A 19,064-nucleotide genomic window follows, 5' to 3' on the forward strand; every position below is an offset into this window, starting at 1 on the left:
CAGGTGTCATTCTGATGGTAAACGGTTTGTTTTCCAAATTTAATTGATTTATTTTATTTATTCATGATGATGTGTCTGTGACAGAGTTGCGTATTATCACGGTACTAACAATTAGAAATTCAGGAAAATATAACTATTTTTTTGCTAGTTGCTTTACGTCGCACCGACACAGATAGGTCTTATGGCGAAGATGGGACAGGAAAGGCCTAGGAGTTGGAAGGAAGCGGCCGTGGCCTTAATTAACGTACAGCCTTGTGTGAACGTGGGAAACCACGAAAAACGATGTTCAGGGCTTCCAACAGTGGGATTCGAACCCACTATCTCCCGGATGCGAGCTCACAGCCCCGTGCCCCTGACCGCACGGCCAACTCGCCCGGTGGAAAATATAATAATAAAAATGAAATTCGTATACACGGATCAGGATTACATTGTTTACAATTACTGGTTACTGATTCAATAAGCGAGATGTCACTATAGCCTACTGATTAATAAGGCGCGTGCTTACGAAATTCACAGACGGTGAAAATTCATTTGCAGAGAGATTATTCATTTAGTTTGCGGAAAGTTAATTTTTGTTGATATATATTTGCTGAAGTTATTTGTGAAGTCTCCTAGGGACATGGAGAAATATATGTCGTAGTTCTTGAGAAACGGATTTTTGCTAATGAAGAATTGTTTGCAAATTAAGATATCGGATAACGGATCGGCTACGCAAGTTTGAAATGGATCCCGGTGAGCAATACACTACTCTCTCTGCTTTAGTTGAAGTTCATCAGAGAATGATTCGATCATCGAAGTAAAACAGGTAATTTAGACTATCCTTTGTGGAGTGACAGCCTTCATCTAGAGCACAACACGTTACATCGCGATCGTCGCCTTAGTTAAGGTACAGCCCCAGCATGTGCCCGCATCTTCTGGGTTTGTATAGGATGCAGGCCTAGCCTCGTGCTCATCTCTGTAAAGTTTGTCGGCCAACATACTGCAATATAGCAGTTGGACAGGACACAGGGCAGCGTTTGAAAAGCAAAAGCCTCACAGCTCCTCGATAATCCATTGGTCCGGTTCTTGTGTTTCTCTTCTTGGAATTCATGTCTTTTGTGACGCCCCGGAAAATTGCTTGCTTGATTTAAAATTGCGTGTGCTTCATGAAATGTTCTGCTCGTGAATTGATACTGGTGCAATTGAATTTTACCAATTAACATCAAAGTATTGTTACGAGTATTACAAAGCTTATTAAGAGGTCGAGAACACGCCTGCTCAGCAGTGATGAGGGAGACAAAGGAGTGGAAGCAGAATATCTCGATATATTTTAGAAACTAACTCAAACTTTCTTTGTATGAAATGGTTTCTTTGAATGGTTGCCTATATGTCCACAAACATAAATATAGTTACACGTGCTGCACAGATTTGACTACTGTACATTATTTATTGATGTGGTAGACATCATTGAGCTTCGAGGTTCTGCCAATTAAAGTACAGTCTCATCCTAAGGAGTAACAAATGTCCACGTTCTGTAACAGCTAACCTACAGATTCTACCTCCGTTTAATAATCGTTTGCGTAACATTGTATTAGGACTGGCGCAGTTATGAGTAAACAGAGCCTTACAATGTGATGATATTCTTTGAGATTCTTTTAATACCCACAGAAAGTATCTTGCGCTGTTTTGCAGATGCGGGATCCACTTGGAGCTGCGGGTCGTGGGTGGGGGACGCAGACGAAGAATACACCCTCGGTATCCCCTGCCTGTCGCAAGAGGCGACGAAAAGGGGCGACCAAACCAAAGGATGATAAAATTAGAACCAAGATACTACTTGTAATTAGTACCACCACGCGGGGAACACCATGGGTCGCTTATACTTGCGCGTAGAACCACTATAGGTTTGCGATTAGTAGCGACATTGTGTGAATCAGGAGGTGGGTCCTACAGTACCCCTATATGAGCAACACCATGGTTCTGCCTTGCCTATGTCTAGTACCCACTCTGTGAGGAACACCACGGGATAGTGCGGGTCCCTGTGGTTAGTCCACTTATGTGAAGAGCGCCATAGGTTTGCGCCGCAGTGTGCGAAACACCATAGGTCTGTGTTACCTGTGAGTAGTACCATAATGTGTGGAATACCGCGAGTCTACGCTACTTTTCATTAATGCTGCAACATGACAAATAGCATGGTTCTATTTTCCTAGCGATATTATGAGGGGCCGATGACCTGGATTTTGGACCCGTTTCGACTACAAGCATCATCGAGTCAGTACTGTGCTTTAGAAGCTGTCCCTTGGTCATTAATACTACAGTTTAGTTTCTGGGAATGTGGGGCATTGCGGGTAGGATCCACTGATTGGTTCTTCGTCCTTACCTTTTCGAATTCTGGTCATACAATTTCGTCTGATTCCGTACCATTAGGGGCCAATGACCTAGATGTTAGGCCCCTTTAGACAAGAAGGGTTACATCGCGCATTCCTATCTACGAAATATCACTGTAAAATTTGTCACAAATGGAACATAATATTTGCCTTTACTTAAATGAAGTGAAAAATCTGCGGTAAATTAAGAAATACCGTCGTTATTAGAGAAATACATAAGGCTTGTTGACAGGACTCGTTTATGTCGTATTCCGCTGCTGGTGCCGTCTTTTGTTTATTTCATGAGGTCCAGGGCGAGGAATGGGAGTGCTATGTCTGTAGATTCTCATTATCTTTGTCCATATTACTAGGGCGGCCAGTTCAAACAGCATTCAATGAGGCAAATGACCATGTTATAGTGATGTGGCTGGAACTCTACGGGAAAACAACTTGGTGCTGCACATTACAGAGATGTACCACAAAAACGATTTTTGTTTGAACGAAAATAGCATGATCCCTGGACCAATAAATCACTAGTCCACAGAAATCTTATGTACATTGGCCATAGCTTTTTGTCGCCTATTAAATCTTGGATATCGCGATACAATTCAGGAAATGATGTCATTGACAACTGAAGCAAAGTACTTCAGTGAACACAGACATCACACACGACATTGTGTAAGACAAACAAGACATACGTGTGTTACTGAGAGCGTAGCACCAAAACGACTTGTAAAGTAGGTATACATAACATTCTCCAAAAATAAAATATTTCTTAATTTACCGCATATTTTAGACTTCAACTGTGTAAAAGCAATTATTATGTTCCATTTGTGACAAATTTTACAGTTACATTTCGTAGATAGGAATGCGCGACAAGAAGCACTTCTCTCGACGCTGTTATCATGTGTCTGTACCGACGTCACTTCTGATTTGTTTACTCGAGTCAGAAGCATACAATAGAACTCTTTTTTAGAAACAATGAAACAGAACTAATTTATTCTTATGTGTACCAAAATGGTATGAAATAGTCTTTGCCCAGGAACAAACAACTGCGACACTGCAAGAATCAGGGCAACACAAACACTTGGTAGTCTGCACCTCTCCGCATTCACATAGTGGACATACGTCCAAATATCTCCATTTCACTAGACTTTCCAACACCTGTTGTTAACCTGTTCAGTGATCTCCATGCAAGTTGTGTCCGGTTGGTAAGCATTCAACTGGTTTTGTCCATGTTTGAGGATGACTTGTTCTGGCTGCCCACAATTTTTCTCTGGCTTTCTTCGGAGATGTATTTAGTGGATATGTTGACTAGGAAGCTCCTCCTAGATTTCAATCTAGGCTTTGGTGGAGTGTGTCTATGTAGTAGATGTAGCTCATTTTCTTGAACTTTTTTCCTTTTGGTATTTGCGGCTACTTCCTGGCGTATGTCAGGAGGAGCAATTCCTGCCATACAATACAGTTTGTCAACTGGAGTTGGCTTCATACATCCAGTAATTAGTCCCGCAGTTTTATTAAAGTCCTGCACGACTCGTTGGCTGAACGGTCAGCGTACTGGCCTTCGGTTCAGAGGGTCCCGGGTTCGATTCCCGGCCGGTTAATTGGTTAATTCCAATGGCACGGGGGCTGGGTGTATGTGTTGTCTTCATCATCATTTCATCCTCATCACGACGCGCAGGTCAAATAGAAAGACCTGCACCTGGCGAGCCGAACCCGTCCTGGGATAAAGCCATACGACATTTCATTAAAATCCTCGTCTACTTGCTTTGCATGCGCGCATTTATACCACACTGGGCAGGCATATTCACCAGCGGAGAAGTGAAGTGCCATGGCATGTTGTTACGGGCTGACACCTTGTGTTTGTCGTTTAGGCAATGCCGTCGGTACGTGAGTGACCTGTCTAAGGTAATTCCAAGGTATCTGGGTCTAAAAGAGTGCTCCAGTTTTGGTGCCTTCCCAAGTTACTTTCAGTTTTCTTCCTACCTGTCTGTTTCCAAGGTGTAAAGCACTTACCTGAGTCTTTTGTGGGTTTGGCTTCAGGCGGTTCTTGTTGTGGTAGAGCTCCTGTAAGCATCTGTTCTGCTTGTCTGTACCGTCAAAGCAAGGTCGACGGCATATATGAAACTTTTGGTGGCATGAGGTCTAAATGTTGAAGAGTATTGGTGACAATACACTCCCTTGGGGTAAACCATTCCTTTGAGTCCTCCAACGGCTCTGACTTCCTAGGAATTCAACGTAGAATCTTCAGTTGTGCAATAAGGTGGCAAGTATTCTAGTGAAACCAAATTCCAGGGTCAGGCGGTGTTGGACTGTATCATAGCCGGCCCCGTGGTGTAGGGGTAGCGTGCTTGCATCTTACCCGGAGGCCCCGGGTTAGATTCCCGGCCAGGTCAGGGATTTTTACCTGGACCTGAGGGCCGGGTCGAGGTCCACTCATCCTACGTGATTAGAATTGAGGAGCTATATGACGGTGAGATAGCGGCCCCGGTCTAGACAGCCAAGAATAACAGCTGAGGGGATTCGTCGTGCTGACCCCACGACACCTCGTAATCTGTAGGCCTTCGGGCTGAGCAGCGGTCGCTTGGTAGGCCAAAGCCCTTCAAGGGCTGTAGTGCCATGGGAGAGGGGACTGTATCATAAGCTCACGAGAGATCAATAAATGCCACTCCAGTGATCTAGCTCTTCTCAAACCCATCCTCTGTGTTAAGTGAGTTATTTGTGCTGTACAATTTCTCTGGGGTCTGAAGCCTGCCTGTTCAGGTATAAGTAAATTGTAATTCTTTGGTGATAATGCGGTTCAATAGCAGCCTTTCAAATATGTTATAAAGATGGCATAATAATGAGATGGGCCGATAACTCTTGGGGTTAGAAGGTTCTTTCCCAGGTTTCAAGATAGCAATTATCTTAGTTTCCCTCCATATTTTCATAATCTTGTTCTGCTTTAAGTAGTTTCTGAAGAGTTGCTCAAGCCATTTCAGTGTTGTTGGTCCAAATTTCTGTATTTGCTCTATTCTCATATCGTCTAATCCAGCTGCCTTATTGTATGACCTTTCGCAACTCGCTTTGAGAGCTCCAAATGTTCTTGCCTTTGAATCTCGTGTCCTTTACCTCGTTTGTCTGTTTGACCATTTTTCGAAAACTGTAGTAATCTTCATGCCACATGGCTGCTTTTGCTCCTGCATAGTCCTTCTATCGTGTCTATCCACCGAGTTTTCTTACCTTACACCACAGACTGAGTAAGTTTTATAGCAGCATCTGATGTTTGCGCGCTGAAGCGATTTTCTTCGAAGAGTTTAATATACTCTTCTAACAAATAGATGTTTTCTTTACCGAGTCCTGGAATGTACTTGTCCACGTGGAATAGATTTACGACATGGCCACTGAACGGCTGCTATAAATTATCAAGGCAGTCTCAGAAAATATATCCCAATTTGCTTTCTTGAAATTGCATATTCTTCTATTTGTGGTCTTACGGTTACAGTAATCTGACATACGTAGGTCTATGTTGGGTACTTGGAATCGGGGAACCAATACTCTTGTGGCACTGTGAAGCTGTTTCTTCACTAGTGAAAACCAGCGTTTTCAGCGTCCACTGTTGAAAGATGGTTGTAATTTACTGTCGTGAATTAAGCGTAAGTTGTTGTAGATTTCAGCCCACTGCATTACAGCTTCACCATTTCCCCAAACATTACTATGACTATTGAAACCTCCTAAGATGAACTTAGTTTTCTGATTGTGGATATTAGTTGGTTCCTTAAAGATGAATTTTGCATTAGGTGGTTTGTATACGGAGGTGACTACACAGTTTTTCTGTTCAACACACCGATCCTCCTCAGTACATGCTGTAGAAAGCTCGGATAAGCCATGTTTAACAAATACTGCACTACCATATTGCCGATGGCGTCTTTCAGTTACAATGTTCGTGCCTTGTACCTTAGGTCTTCTATGATATGTATCCCTATGGGTCTCCTGGATACACAATATATTACTGGATTTCTTGCCAGAGATTATGGAGGAGTTCCTCTTTTAGTTCAGATATTCCTTCTATATTTACTGAAAGAATGTTCAAAGTTGGTCTTGAAAAAGACCTTTTGTACGACAATTCATAATCTCTACAATTGCTCCTGGATTTGAAAGCATCTGCTGTGAGCACATGACGTTGCCCAGGGTACGCGCGATTGCTATCCATCGTATTGTAATTGTGTCTTCGACGAGGTTGATGGCGTCATTGCTTATGTGCTGAAGAACGGAAATGCCCGAGACCCATCCAAGAATTTGCATTTCCGTGCATTGGAAAGGAGTCTTGTATAGTTGTGTTGGCAGGGCTGCATTTTCCTTCCTTTGTGCCTTCAGACCAAGTTGTTCTAATCTTCTTCCGTCTTTTCTCTTGGTCAACTTGCCATTTGTGATTTTTTTATCTGAAGATGAACCTGGTTTGGACATATTCCTGCCTTTTTCAAATTGGTTTTGATTTCGCCTGTCCATTTCATTGGTCTTCCTCCTGTTTCCACAGAATTCGACTAGTCGTTTTGTAAGTCTGTGTGGATGCATTCTTTTCGTATGTCCAGAGAATGTTCAACTGCGTTTTCTGACGTCACTGTGAAAATTTCCTGTCTGCATCTGAGACGGTTTTGTCCGGCGGCGCGTTTTGGACCTAGACGTCGTCTTACGATTTTGCGTTCCTTTTTCTCAATGTTCTCAATGTCTGTTTTCCTGTTCAAAATTAGCGTTTCTGACCCATAAAGATATTTTCGTTTTCTTTTCTGCTATTTGCTTTACGTCGCACCGACACAGATAGCTCTTACGGCGACGATGGGACAGGAAAGGCCTAGGAATGAGAAAGAAGCGGCCATAGCCTTACTTAAGGTACAGCCCCAGCATTTGCCTGGTGTGAAAATGGGAAACCACGGAAAACCATCTTCAGGGCTGCCGACAGTGGGGTTGGAACTCACTACCTCCCGGATGCGAGCTGCGCTCCTAGCCGCACGGCCAACTCGCCCGGTATTGTTATGTCTTAGTGTTGTCTATTCTTGTTTTTGTTTGTAATACCACCGTAGATGATGTTGTGTGTTGCAGGAGTAGCATGGAGGGCAGATGGCGATACACAGGGGCAGTTATCGCCGTAGTGACGGGAGTGGTGCTGACGGCGACGGGCTGTACCCTCAGCTTCATGTGGTCCAACGTCTTTGACGCTATTGTGCGTAAGGTGAGAACTCTTTCGTATACTAGACAACGAAATCAACGCCCAAATACAAATTTCATTATGAATGAGAAGAATGGCTGCCTGTAAGACCTGTGCAAAGGTAAGACCGGGTTTTCAGCTCAATAAAAACGATAAAAGTGTCACAACGTCCGTCCCTGCTAACGTCAGAGGTCCCCAACCGAGTCAGATTTTAACCTTTATCGTTTAATTGCTCCGCTTGTTGCCCCATGCTCACCGCACGCCTTCTCTCAGGCCAGGAGAGCGGGCGTAGCCTTCCCTTTAGTCCAGGAGAATGGAAAACCACGGAAAACTTTCCTCAGGACAGACGACAATGGGGTGGAGGGCCTTCCTTTTTCTCAAATGCGGAAACTTAGAGCCGTGGTAGAGTTCTGCGGAGTGCTCGCACCGCGGACCAGCCCCTCTGTGTCCTCAATACACAGGTGTAGAGCCGTGGCTCTGTTCTTTCGGAGTGCACAGCGTTCCAACCACTGACCAGCCCCTCTGTGTCCTGAATACACAGGTGTAGAGCTGTGACTCTGTTGTTCGGTCAGAGTGCAGAGCGCTCTCTCTCCTGAATACACAGGTGTAGAGCTGTGACTCTGTTGTTCGGTCAGAGTGCAGAGCGCTCTCTCTCCTGAATAGACAGGTGTAGAGCTGTGACTCTGTTGTTCGGTCAGAGTGCAGAACGCTCTCTCTCCTGAATAGACAGGTGTAGAGCTGTGACTCTGTTGTTCGGTCAGAGTGCAGAGCGCTCTCTCTCCTGAATACACAGGCGTAGAGCCGTGACTCTGTTGTTCGGTCAGAGTGCAGAGCGCTCTCTCTCCTGAATACACAGGTGTAGAGCCGTGACTCTGTTGTTCGGTCAGAGTGCAGAACGCTCTCTCTCCTGAATACACAGGTGTAGAGCTGTGACTCTGTTGTTCGGTCAGAGTGCAGAGCGCTCTCTCTCCTGAATACACAGGTGTAGAGCTGTGACTCTGTTGTTCGGTCAGAGTGCAGAGCGCTCTCTCTCCTGAATAGACAGGTGTAGAGCTGTGGCTCTGTTGTTCGGTCAGAGTGCAGAGCGCTCTCTCTCCTGAATAGACAGGTGTAGAGCTGTGGCTCTGTTGTTCGGTCAGAGTGCAGAGCGCTCTCTCTCCTGAATAGACAGGTGTAGAGCTGTGACTCTGTTGTTCGGTCAGAGTGCAGAGCGCTCTCTCTCCTGAATAGACAGGTGTAGAGCTGTGACTCTGTTGTTCGGTCAGAGTGCAGAACGCTCTGACCACTGACCAGCCGTGGTCACTTGTGGACCGAAGCTTACTCAGCAACCGGCAACCAATTAAAAGTAATTTTGCTGTTGATGCTTTCACGCCGCGTACTTATAGACATGATATAGGCTTTTGGGCGTATTTCATGTCAAGATGATGAAGTGAAATAATTTGGTTCGCAGATAACTGTGCTCTGCGTCATCACAAGAAAATCTCGACTGTCCACGAGAGAGGCTTCTTAACCCTTAACTGGTACGGCTGGGTCCTGAGGATCCCGCGCAACTTTTGAATTTACGTTACTCTTCCGTCTGTAACGGTAGTTCATTGTTGTTCCATGTAAATTCATTTTAGTTGATGAGAAGCAGTTGTGAGCTGTGGACGTGGTCAATTTCTTCTGCACAGCCAGGTAAGTTAGTAACACTGGGTCCTCGTGACCCTGGGTACCATTAATGCAATATTTTTAAGGTATTCTCAAGTTCATGTTTGACTCTTTTCTTCGCACATTCTCGCTTATAGAATGATTTCTTGAAGGGTCTTTCTAGTGAAATGACTTTTCTTCAGATGAATACACGTTTCTACATCAGGTATATTTCAAGGGAAATTAAGATAGGACTTAGAAGAGTTCTGCAAGTGGAGGTGCCAGAGGAACGCTATCCTCAAGCACCCGAAACACCTAAATCCAAACGAAAAAGTTGTTCCACCTGCCCATACAGCAAGGCTATTGTTTGCAGGAATGTGAAGAAAAGGTGTGTACTGTTTGTGCAAGTAGTGAGTGACGTAGAACTTTCCTGTTAAGTGTTTTATACCATAAGACAGTATTGTGAATCAATGTAGACATTGTTTTGTCACTTTGTGTCATTGTATTGAAAAATATTGAATCGTAATACTGGATTATTGATCAAAATTGGCAAGGCAACATTAGTCCTTTGAAAATGTATGCAAACAAAAAAGTCAGTCATTAATTGGTTTAACAAGTTTAAGAATACTTGAAAGTTGTTTATTTCTGATGTAAACAGTGTGTTGAGCTAAATAAGTTTGTATGTTAATAAAATGTAAGATTTTGTATTTAAATTCAACATTATAACCTGGGTCCCTGGGACCCTGTCGTACCATTTATGATACAAAAGTGAACCCGTACCAGGTAAGGGTTAAACAATGAGCTTTTGAATTTAGATGTCACAATAGAAGTGGAAATGGTACGTTCATACGTCACCAGATGGCTCACCGGACGCTGTACAGCTCTAGCGTTCGCAGCGGAAGCTGACGGAACCATCAAAATCTCTCTAAGAGGGTCACATAACATGTGTACGTAATATATGACATTGACACACGCCTGGAATGAAATATCTGGCGATGAAGAACGTACGAAAACACCGAGACGAAATAGCAATAGTGAAAGGACAGGGAAGGGAACTACCTACGTAATTCATTAATGGCTGGCAACCATCCAGTGCCCCTGTTGAAATTGTTAGGAATTCTATGTATTCCCACAGCTTTCGGTATAATCCTGGACCTGTAGTGTCTACTGTGGGTAAGAGCTGGAGCATCTTAGAACATGACATCATGACCAGACGATAGAGCGTGATCAGGCTGGCTGAGACTAATATTACGTTCATGTTCCTTGATACGGGTACCAATGGACCGGCATGTTTGGCGGATGCAGACCATACCGCAAGTACAGGGAATTTCGTAAGCCCCAGGATGTAAAAGTGGGGGGAAATTGTCCTTGGTTTTACCCAGACTGTGAGCAAACACGGGTTTTATATTGTTTGCGGAGGAGGTGTTGTGAATGTATGGCAAGTAGGCAGATCCTTGTACTTGTTCCTTCTGTGAGCTTTGCTTGGTCGTTTCTCTGGGATGCAGTGATCTCGCTGTAACCATTGAGCTTGTCCATCTCCACCTGGATATTTGATGGCTCACTCTTGGCGAGTGTCATGAGAATGCCTTGTTTGTGTGCTGGATGGTGATGAGAATCTTCATGAAGGTAGCGATGTGTGAGGGTAGGCTTACGATAGACGGTATGTCCCAAGGAGCCGTCCGGTTTCTTTCTTACTCGAACATCCAAGAAAGGAAGGCATCCGTCCGACTCCATCTCCGTAGTGAATTTAATTGAAGGATGTTGCGGATTTAGGTGGTTTGGAAATAGATGAAGTTTCTCAGGACCTTCTGCCCAGACCACAAATGCATCATCAACATACCTCCACCATATCATAGGTTTGACGGGGGCCGAAGCAATAGCCTCCTCCTCAAAATGCTCCATAAAAATATCAGCGAGACAAATCAGCAATAGCTGAGCACGCTGCATCGTCGGGTCATGTCATGTTCGAAGATGCTCGAGCTGTTACCCACAGTAGACTGTACAGGTCCAGGATTATACGGGAAGCTGTGGAAATACGCAGAAATGGTTGCCAGCCATTAAGAATTTACGTATGTAGTTCCCTTCCCTGTCCCTTCACTATTGTTATTTCGTCTCGGTGTTTTCCAAATTCGTATGTTCTTCATCGCCAGATGTTTCATTCCAGGCTTGTGTCAATGTCATATGTTACGTACACATGTTATGTGTCCCTCTTAGACTGATTCTGATGGTTCCGTCAGCTTCCGCTTCGAACGCTAGAGCTGTACAGCGTCCGGTGAGCCATCTGGTGACGTATGAACGTACCATTTCCACTTCTATTATGACGTCTAAATTCAAAAGCTCGTTGTTTAAGAAGCCTTTCTCCTGGACAGTCGAGATTTTCTTCTGACGACGCAGAGCACAGTTCTCTGTGAAACGTAAAGAATTTCACCTTAATTTCTTGACGCGGCACAAGCCCAGACGCCTATATCATGTCTAAAAGTATTAAATTATTTTCTTAGTGTATTCCAAAGTACATAAGAGCACTGTTGTCTGTTGTAGGAGCTGACGATATCTCCCTCGTCCAAGAGCTACCAGATCTGGAAGTACACCCCAGTACCCATGACGCTCGAGTTCTACTTCTTTAACTGGACGAACCCGGAAGACATCAGGAAACCTGGAACTAAGCCGAACCTCGTTCAGATGGGGCCCTACGTCTTCACGTAAGTGTACGGCAATCAGGAAGGAAGGGGGGGGGGAAAGGTGCCTTTTAAACATACCATTTCACAGAAGGTCTATACTTCGACAAGAAATTCCCAAAACTTCATTCGTGAAATATAATTGTGAATGGAGTAATTAATTTCGATCCATGGGTCGTGGCTTGTTCGGTATGCAGAAGATACAGTTTGTTTTTGGAGTGTTCAAGAACTACAGTCGCTGCTGCGTCAGGTTGCCTAAGCTTCGCAACTTAACACATTCTTTCTTCGATAACTCTTCACAGAAATTGGGCACCCGCTTTCTGCTCGTAACTGGGGTCTGGATAGAACATGAACATCTGTTAACTCAAGCCTACCTGAGTGGGGTGAAGAAAGTCACCCGCTCATGGGTTATGGCAGTTCAAATGTTTCTCAGTTATTTAGCGTTCGTCTCCCAGAGGAAGTGGTCTAAACCTTCCAAGCATGAAGGTATAGACTGGGCACGACGAAATGCAACCAGCGCGTTGCCTCTTACGACAGACCGTCTGCACCCAGGGGCTTTCTTGCTTTCCTGACTGTACTAACATTTCTGTGTTTCTGATTTACTGTTTTGAGAAGGAGGTGAAAGTGAACAAAAACTCTGTTTTGACTTCCTGAAACACGTAAATTATCGACAACTTTTTGTGACGGTACGGAAGGATGGCTTATTTGCACTTTGTGACGAACTCTACAAGGATCTTGTAGTCCAGGCACTGCTTCTGAACCTCTGGGTAAGAGTCCTGCACCCAATGTGCAAACAATATTTTTTTCCTCTTTCCGTTTAGGTCATCTGCGGACCACGGTGCTTGTGTCGTAGTCTGCCCCTTTTGGCGTACTGGGTTGTGTTCTTAGCGACCTCTTGAGCCTTCCTGTTGGCCCAGTATTCCTTCATGTTTCCTGCGCTCCTTTGTGACTAGCTGATATAAGGGATGTTAGGAAAGGTTTAGTTTTGACCATTAAACGGTATGCATTCCTGTGAGTTGTGATGGCTTGATTAATATTAAGCTCTGTAAGATCTCTTGGTCCAGGGGAATCCAGTAGCTTTGCCTTTGTCATAAACCTTGAAGATCTTATGGGATAATCTATGAGGATCCGTTCTGTGTAGGTGCCCACAGAAAGTCAGACGTTTTTCTTTGATGGCATCTATGAGGTTTCCTTGATGCTGGTAGAGCTCGTTGTTGGGTTTGTACCATCGCCTTCCATCTGGTAGGATCCTTGGCCCTATTATTCTCAGGAATTTCCGTTCTTGCACTTCCAGTGGGGTCTTTTTAGTTAGGAATAGGCATCCTGCTGCGTAGAGCACTAATGGTCTGAGAGTGTCTCAGAAATGCTTTGAGGCATACAGTTTTCTGCAGGCATGGTAGGCCTTGTCTAATTTGTTCAAGGTCCTCCGATATCCACTCTCCGAGGTACTTCACACTTTTAGCTCTCTTGATGTGCTTTGTATGACTGACTGCCATTGTTCTAGGGGAAACTCGGTCTTTCCGATGTTGATCAAGAGACTCGCTTTAGCTGCTATAGAGTGCAGTGCTTGAAGTCCCATACTGGCTTCATGCATGTCGTTTGCTAATAAAGTAAGGTCGTCAGCAAAGACCAGGCATGGAATCCTCAAGTTGTCTGCTTTAAACACGATCCTTAATCCGGTGTTCTCAGGTGATGACCTGATCCATTCTCTTATGATCTTTTGCAGGACACAGTTAAATAATATGCATGAGATACCATCTCCTTGCCTCATCCCTGTCTTGATTGTGAAGCTCTCTGATAATAGATCTCTAAACTTAACTTTGGAAGTGGTTTTGTGTAGTGTGGCTTGGACCAACCTATTAATTTTTTCGTTTAGTGCCAGTTCTCTTAAAGTGTTAAAGAGTGTGAATCTATCCACGGAGTTAAATGCCTTCTGAAAGTCAACAAAGATAGCTACCCACTGTCGGCATCTTTTCTTGCTATACTGAAGGATGGTCTTCAGATTTTGTATCTATTCAGCACAATACCTTGCAGTTCTGAACCCTGCTTGATATTCTCCTAATTCGTTAGCCAGTTGTCTTGTTATGTGCTGTTCCAGAATCTTGGAAAAGACTTTATGCGCTACTGAAAGGAGTGATAATCCTCTATAGTTGCTGGGATCTGTTTTGCTTCCCTTCTTGTGGATTGGGTGGATAACGGCTGATGTCCAATCATCTGGGAGCCTTTCCTTAGCCCATATGTCCAGGAGTACTTTGTGTATGTGCCTGAATGTTTGCTCACCAACTTGTTTCAACATTTCTGCCACTATTCCGTCTTCTCCAGGGCTTTGTTGTACTTGAAGTTGAATGGTCTCTTTTACTTCTTCATGGGTGAGAGGAGGGATGTCTTTGATGTCGGGGTTAGGTGCTGTGTAGCTTCTTCAGCATTCAAAAGTCCTTGGAAATAAACAGCTGGGGTCTTAATGCGGTCATCACCATTGAGGCACAGTGATCGGTCTGTCCTCTGGAGGTGTAAAGTTTGGGTTGTGAACTGGGTCGTCTGTTAGGTCTTCGCCCCTCTTAAAATATTTTATTATGAAAAAGTACAATTCTTCTTCTTCTCCTTAAGCTCACCAGACAAAAGTTAGTGCTCACGCACAGCCTGTATAGATGGCGCAGCGCACCGCCTCTACGTGAGAAGAAAGGGTGCGTGTCCACAAGCAGTGGTGTACGAAACACGTCAGAATTGTGGTCGGATAAAGATCCTGACTGAGACGCGTATCGCTCCTGCTGCAGTCAGCGAATGAAGGTGCATCCAAACCTGTTAGCGAGACACTCACATCGTCAAGTGCACCGAAGGGCAAATGAAAAATTTCACTCTGGATGTGTGGTGTTGCCTTTCACTCAACATCTGCGCTGCTGATACCCCGATTTTTCAACATAAGGGTAATTTCATCGGGCTGGCCGCACGTGCGACTGCCGCCCTATTGCATCTCGATTGCCTTCAAAATCACTTGACTGTGGGAGTTGCTAGCATCCCCGCAATTTGGTGGAAATGCGCGATCAAATCCTGAGGGAATGGCGTAACATGGAGCGAATCCAGGCCGTTATCAAGTCGCGGCTTCAGGGGTGACTAGTGTTTTGTCCGGTGAGCTTCCTCCTTGGCCCTCGTGCTGTGATGTGAGGTGCTTGAAGCTCGGTGGGTGTTTGAGACGACAGACGATGGTTCAACACATCGATGATGAAGCTGTGTATATGAACGGGCTTGGGAGATGAATGCATCCGGTCTTCGAGAGTAAGAGAAGTAGAAGACCAAAGCGACCATAACGATGAGAAAGGATGCCGCAGAAGTAATGTACTTGCTAAAGAGTGCTTAGTTAATTGACGGGGACTTGTTGACTGAACACCGAAAGGCACAAGTCTCGAAAGAACATGTCATTATCGCTTCAGTTTCCTTTGTATTTAAATATCCTTTATGTAGTGTTTGAGGCATGTGGTTGTAAATCGTAGCACGGACATTATGTAGGACTGTGTTCCCATTCATGTGAATCCAACACAGAATTGGTCACGTACTTAATCGAAAAAGGGAAGTAAATTCCAACATTGAAACTGAGGTCGCAATCATGGCGTACTGTAGTTCTTTGTCCTCTTATCCCAATACAGAAGCGTATTTCTATTTCTCCCACGAACATGTGACTTGGCAGAATAAACGCTGATTCCGTACTTTATCTTCACATGTCACGGGTCCGAACCTACAATGAGGCAAATGAATAAATTCTCAAATTTCTGATGCTGTTGGTCTGTATGAGAGGCCGCAGTGAAATGCCCTTGTAGTTGTGTGAACATCTGATGTAACGGCGCGCTCAACGTACAGGCTCGAGTCTACAAGCAGAACTTGTCTGTTTCTGTTTTACAGTGCAAGAATAGGGCTGGCAGTGCCAGGCAATGGTCCCACACCCCACTGCAGCTCTTTGATGTTCGTATTACATCAGTCACTCATTTAAATAATGTTCTCTTTACCGGGCGAGTTGGTCGTGCGGTTAGAGGCGCGCAGCTATGAGCTCGCATCCGGGAGATAGTGGCTTTGAATTCCACTGTCGGCAGCCCTGAAGATGGTTTTCCGTGGTTTGCCATGTTCACACCAGGCAAATGCTGGGGCTGTACCTTAATTAAGGCCACGGCCGCTTCCTTCCCATTCCTAGGTGTTTCCTATCCCATCGTCGCCATAAGACCTATCTGTGTCGGTACGACGTAAAGCAAAATAGCAAAACAAATGTTCTACATATATTGAAGGTCATATTTACACCATAAGCAACCTTTAAAGTTAATGTTTCTCTGCTAGAAAGCATTTAAATTGTGATATTCTCGGGTAAGAAAATTATGAAAATATTATCTAGTTTTCTTCTTTTGTTTGAATGGTTGAACTTTAGAAATGTTTTACTTGCATGCATTTTAGCTACTTGGAAATTCAGCTAAAGTTACAAAAATGTTAAAGGAGAGTTTTGTAGTTTAGAGGTAAGACATGGCGCTTTACAGGACTCTATCAAAAGCAGACTTCTGAGAAGAAATGACAAGAAAAGTAGTTACGATATGATCGAAACAGTTTAATCTTAAGTGCAAGTAATTGTAAGTTGTTCTCTCCGGGAGGTCGGACCCATAAGGCAGAGTCGATGTTTTCGCGCAAGTAAAATGTCACTGTTCATTCTCCATGTTATACGAGTGAAGGCCTAGCAATGTCAAGGATAATGTATGTGTACAACAACCAATGGGGATGTGTGAGTCTTGCCTTTCTGCATCTGCCATCCATAACTTGTAGATACGATTTTAAAAAGATAAAGGTGGCATGAATATGAACTGCAGGTGACGCCCCATGCTCACTTAGCTGCTATTGTCTTTCTCGATTTCGTTGCCCTTCTGACCCGAATGTGGCAGGTTCCATTCTCGCTCAGTCCTGTGCTATTTGAAGGTTCAATCAATCAATCAATCACTACTGATCTGCATTTAGGGCAGTCGCCCAGGTGGCAGATTCCCTATATGTTGTTTTCCTAGCCTTTTCTTAAATGATCGCAAAAAAATTGGAAAATTATCGAACATCTCCCTCGGTAAGTTATTCCAATCCCTAACTCCCCTTCCTATAAACGAATATTTGCCCCAATTTGCCTTTTAGAATTCCAACTTTATCTTCATATTATTATTTTTCCTATTTTTAAAGACACCACTCAAACTTATTCGTCTAATACTGAAGTCCTCCCACGCCATCTCTCCACTGATAGCTCGGAACATAGCACTTAGTCGAGCAGCTCGTCTCCTTTCTCCCAAGTCTTACCAGCCCAAACTTTGGAACATTCTTGAAATGCTAGTCTGTTGCCCGAAATCAGCCAGAACAAATCGAGCCGCTTTCCTTTGGATTTTTTCCAGTTCTTTGAATCAAGTAATCCTGGTGAGGGTCCCATACACTGGAACCATACTCTAGTTGGGGTCTTACCAGAGACTTATATGCACTCTCCTTTACATCCTTACTACAACCGGTAAATACTCTCATAACCATTTGCAGAGATCTGTACCCTTTATTTACAATCATATTTATGTGATTACCCCAATGAAGGTCTTTTGTTATATTAACACCTAGATACTTACAGTGGTCCCCATAAGGAACATTCACCCCATCAACGCAATAATTAAAACTGAGAGGACTTTTCCTATTTGTGAAACTCACAACCTGACTTTTAACCCCATTTATCATCATACCATTGCCTACTGTCCATCTCACAACATTATCGAGGTCACGTTGCAGTTGCTCACAATCTTGTAACTTATTTATCACTCTATAGAGAATAACATCATCCGCAAAAAGCCTTATCTCCGATTCCACTCCTTTACAGATATCATTTATATATATAAGAAAACATAAAGGTCCTATATTACTGCCTTGAGGAATTCCCCTCTTAATTATTACAGGATCAGATCAAGCTTCACGTTCTCTAATTCTCTGAGTTCTATTTTCTAGAAACAGAGCCACCCATTCAGTCACTCTTTGTTCTAGTTCAATAGCACTCATTTTTGCCCCATCCTATGACAGGTCAGTCGCGATACAGTCTCAAAGACGTCAGTCTTGTGTCGGTAGATTTACTGGTACGTAAATGAACTCTTCTCGAACTAAATTCCGGCGAGTCGGCGTCTGCGAAAAGCGTAAAGACGTAAGCTAATAACATTATTTTATTACTGATTTCGTTTAAAAACAACAGTTTTCGACAGCAGCGAGCCCTGTGTCGGGTCCGCATATCAACCAAAAGCTGTATTATTTGTTTAACTTTCTCGCTGCCGGGCCCACTCGTCTAGGGAAAGACGCACAAACTTCCGTGTGTAGCCAGGTGAAGAAGTTTACCAAATGATATGAGTTTATATAGGTTTTTTTGTTTTCACAAGACGTACAACTTTTTTCTTAACTCTCTTCTTGACCGTTTTATTCTCTTGAATTCTATGACAAGTTGCAAAGGACGGGACCGCACATGCTAATTGGAAGATTAGAGCTACTTAAGACATTTAATGGAGGTTAATGAGCGTGAGAAGGGCTTTACCTCCACCTGTCACACGTACTCGGTGGAGGGCTTGACACGTACGGACAGTCTTCGGTACGAATACTTGAGGGGTGTACACAAAGAAACATAAAGCATCAGAAAAGAAAGAAAATAAGTTGCTAATGTGGCTCGAGTATGACCACACGATCCCACCCTCAACCCTGGTCACTGAAATTGGTAGTCAGATGAAACTATAGTTTTAGGTAAAGCAAAGGAAGACCTACTTTATATGAGGACTGTAAGTTTGTACTTCATTAAAATTATTTTGGTTTATTGTGGGCGTACAAAAGTTTAATATTTTTGAAAAAATAATGAGTATTTGTAAAATAGAGAAAAAGATACCCGCTTCAGGGAAACCTTAGAATCGTGGATATGCTACAAGACTGGAGTACGAGTAAGGTAATAATGTTGCGGATAGGAGGACCTGAGGCGCACCACACAGCAGTGTGACACACTCTTAGCTAAATGCTGAGCACGAACAACCAAATTGGCGGATTGCGATCGTCTGTCGAGCAGGTGTAGGTCTCGGCACAGACCCCACAGCACCACCTGGTGACAAGCCTTGCCTTGCGCGCACCCGCACGGTCGCTTCCTTCCCACACCTAGGCCATCCTTGTCAACTTGTGTGTGCACATGATAACTGCAAGCTTCACTGCCTGCTTGCTCGTTTTACTCCAGTC

At 43.9% G+C, this 19,064-nt stretch overlaps 1 protein-coding gene across 3 annotated transcripts in view; it reads left to right on the forward strand.

Moving 5' to 3' along the window:
- The window catches only part of LOC136881234 (protein croquemort), a 90,214-nt gene that overhangs the window by 32,113 nt on the left and 39,037 nt on the right, over nt 1-19,064 (forward strand). For 2 of the 3 annotated variants that reach the window (XM_067153974.2, XM_067153973.2), the window contains exons 2-3: nt 7,422-7,551; nt 11,692-11,852. In XM_067153974.2, coding sequence (XP_067010075.2) covers nt 7,429-7,551; nt 11,692-11,852 — 284 coding nt within the window. In that variant the 5' untranslated portion in view covers nt 7,422-7,428. Of the gene's footprint in view, nt 1-7,402; nt 7,552-11,691; nt 11,853-19,064 lie in introns of all 3 variants that reach the window. The other variant, XM_067153976.2, reaches the window with a different exon arrangement.

The sequence above is a fragment of the Anabrus simplex genome, chromosome 9, assembly GCF_040414725.1.
Source record: "Anabrus simplex isolate iqAnaSimp1 chromosome 9, ASM4041472v1, whole genome shotgun sequence".
NCBI classification, from domain to species: Eukaryota; Metazoa; Arthropoda; class Insecta; order Orthoptera; family Tettigoniidae; genus Anabrus; species Anabrus simplex.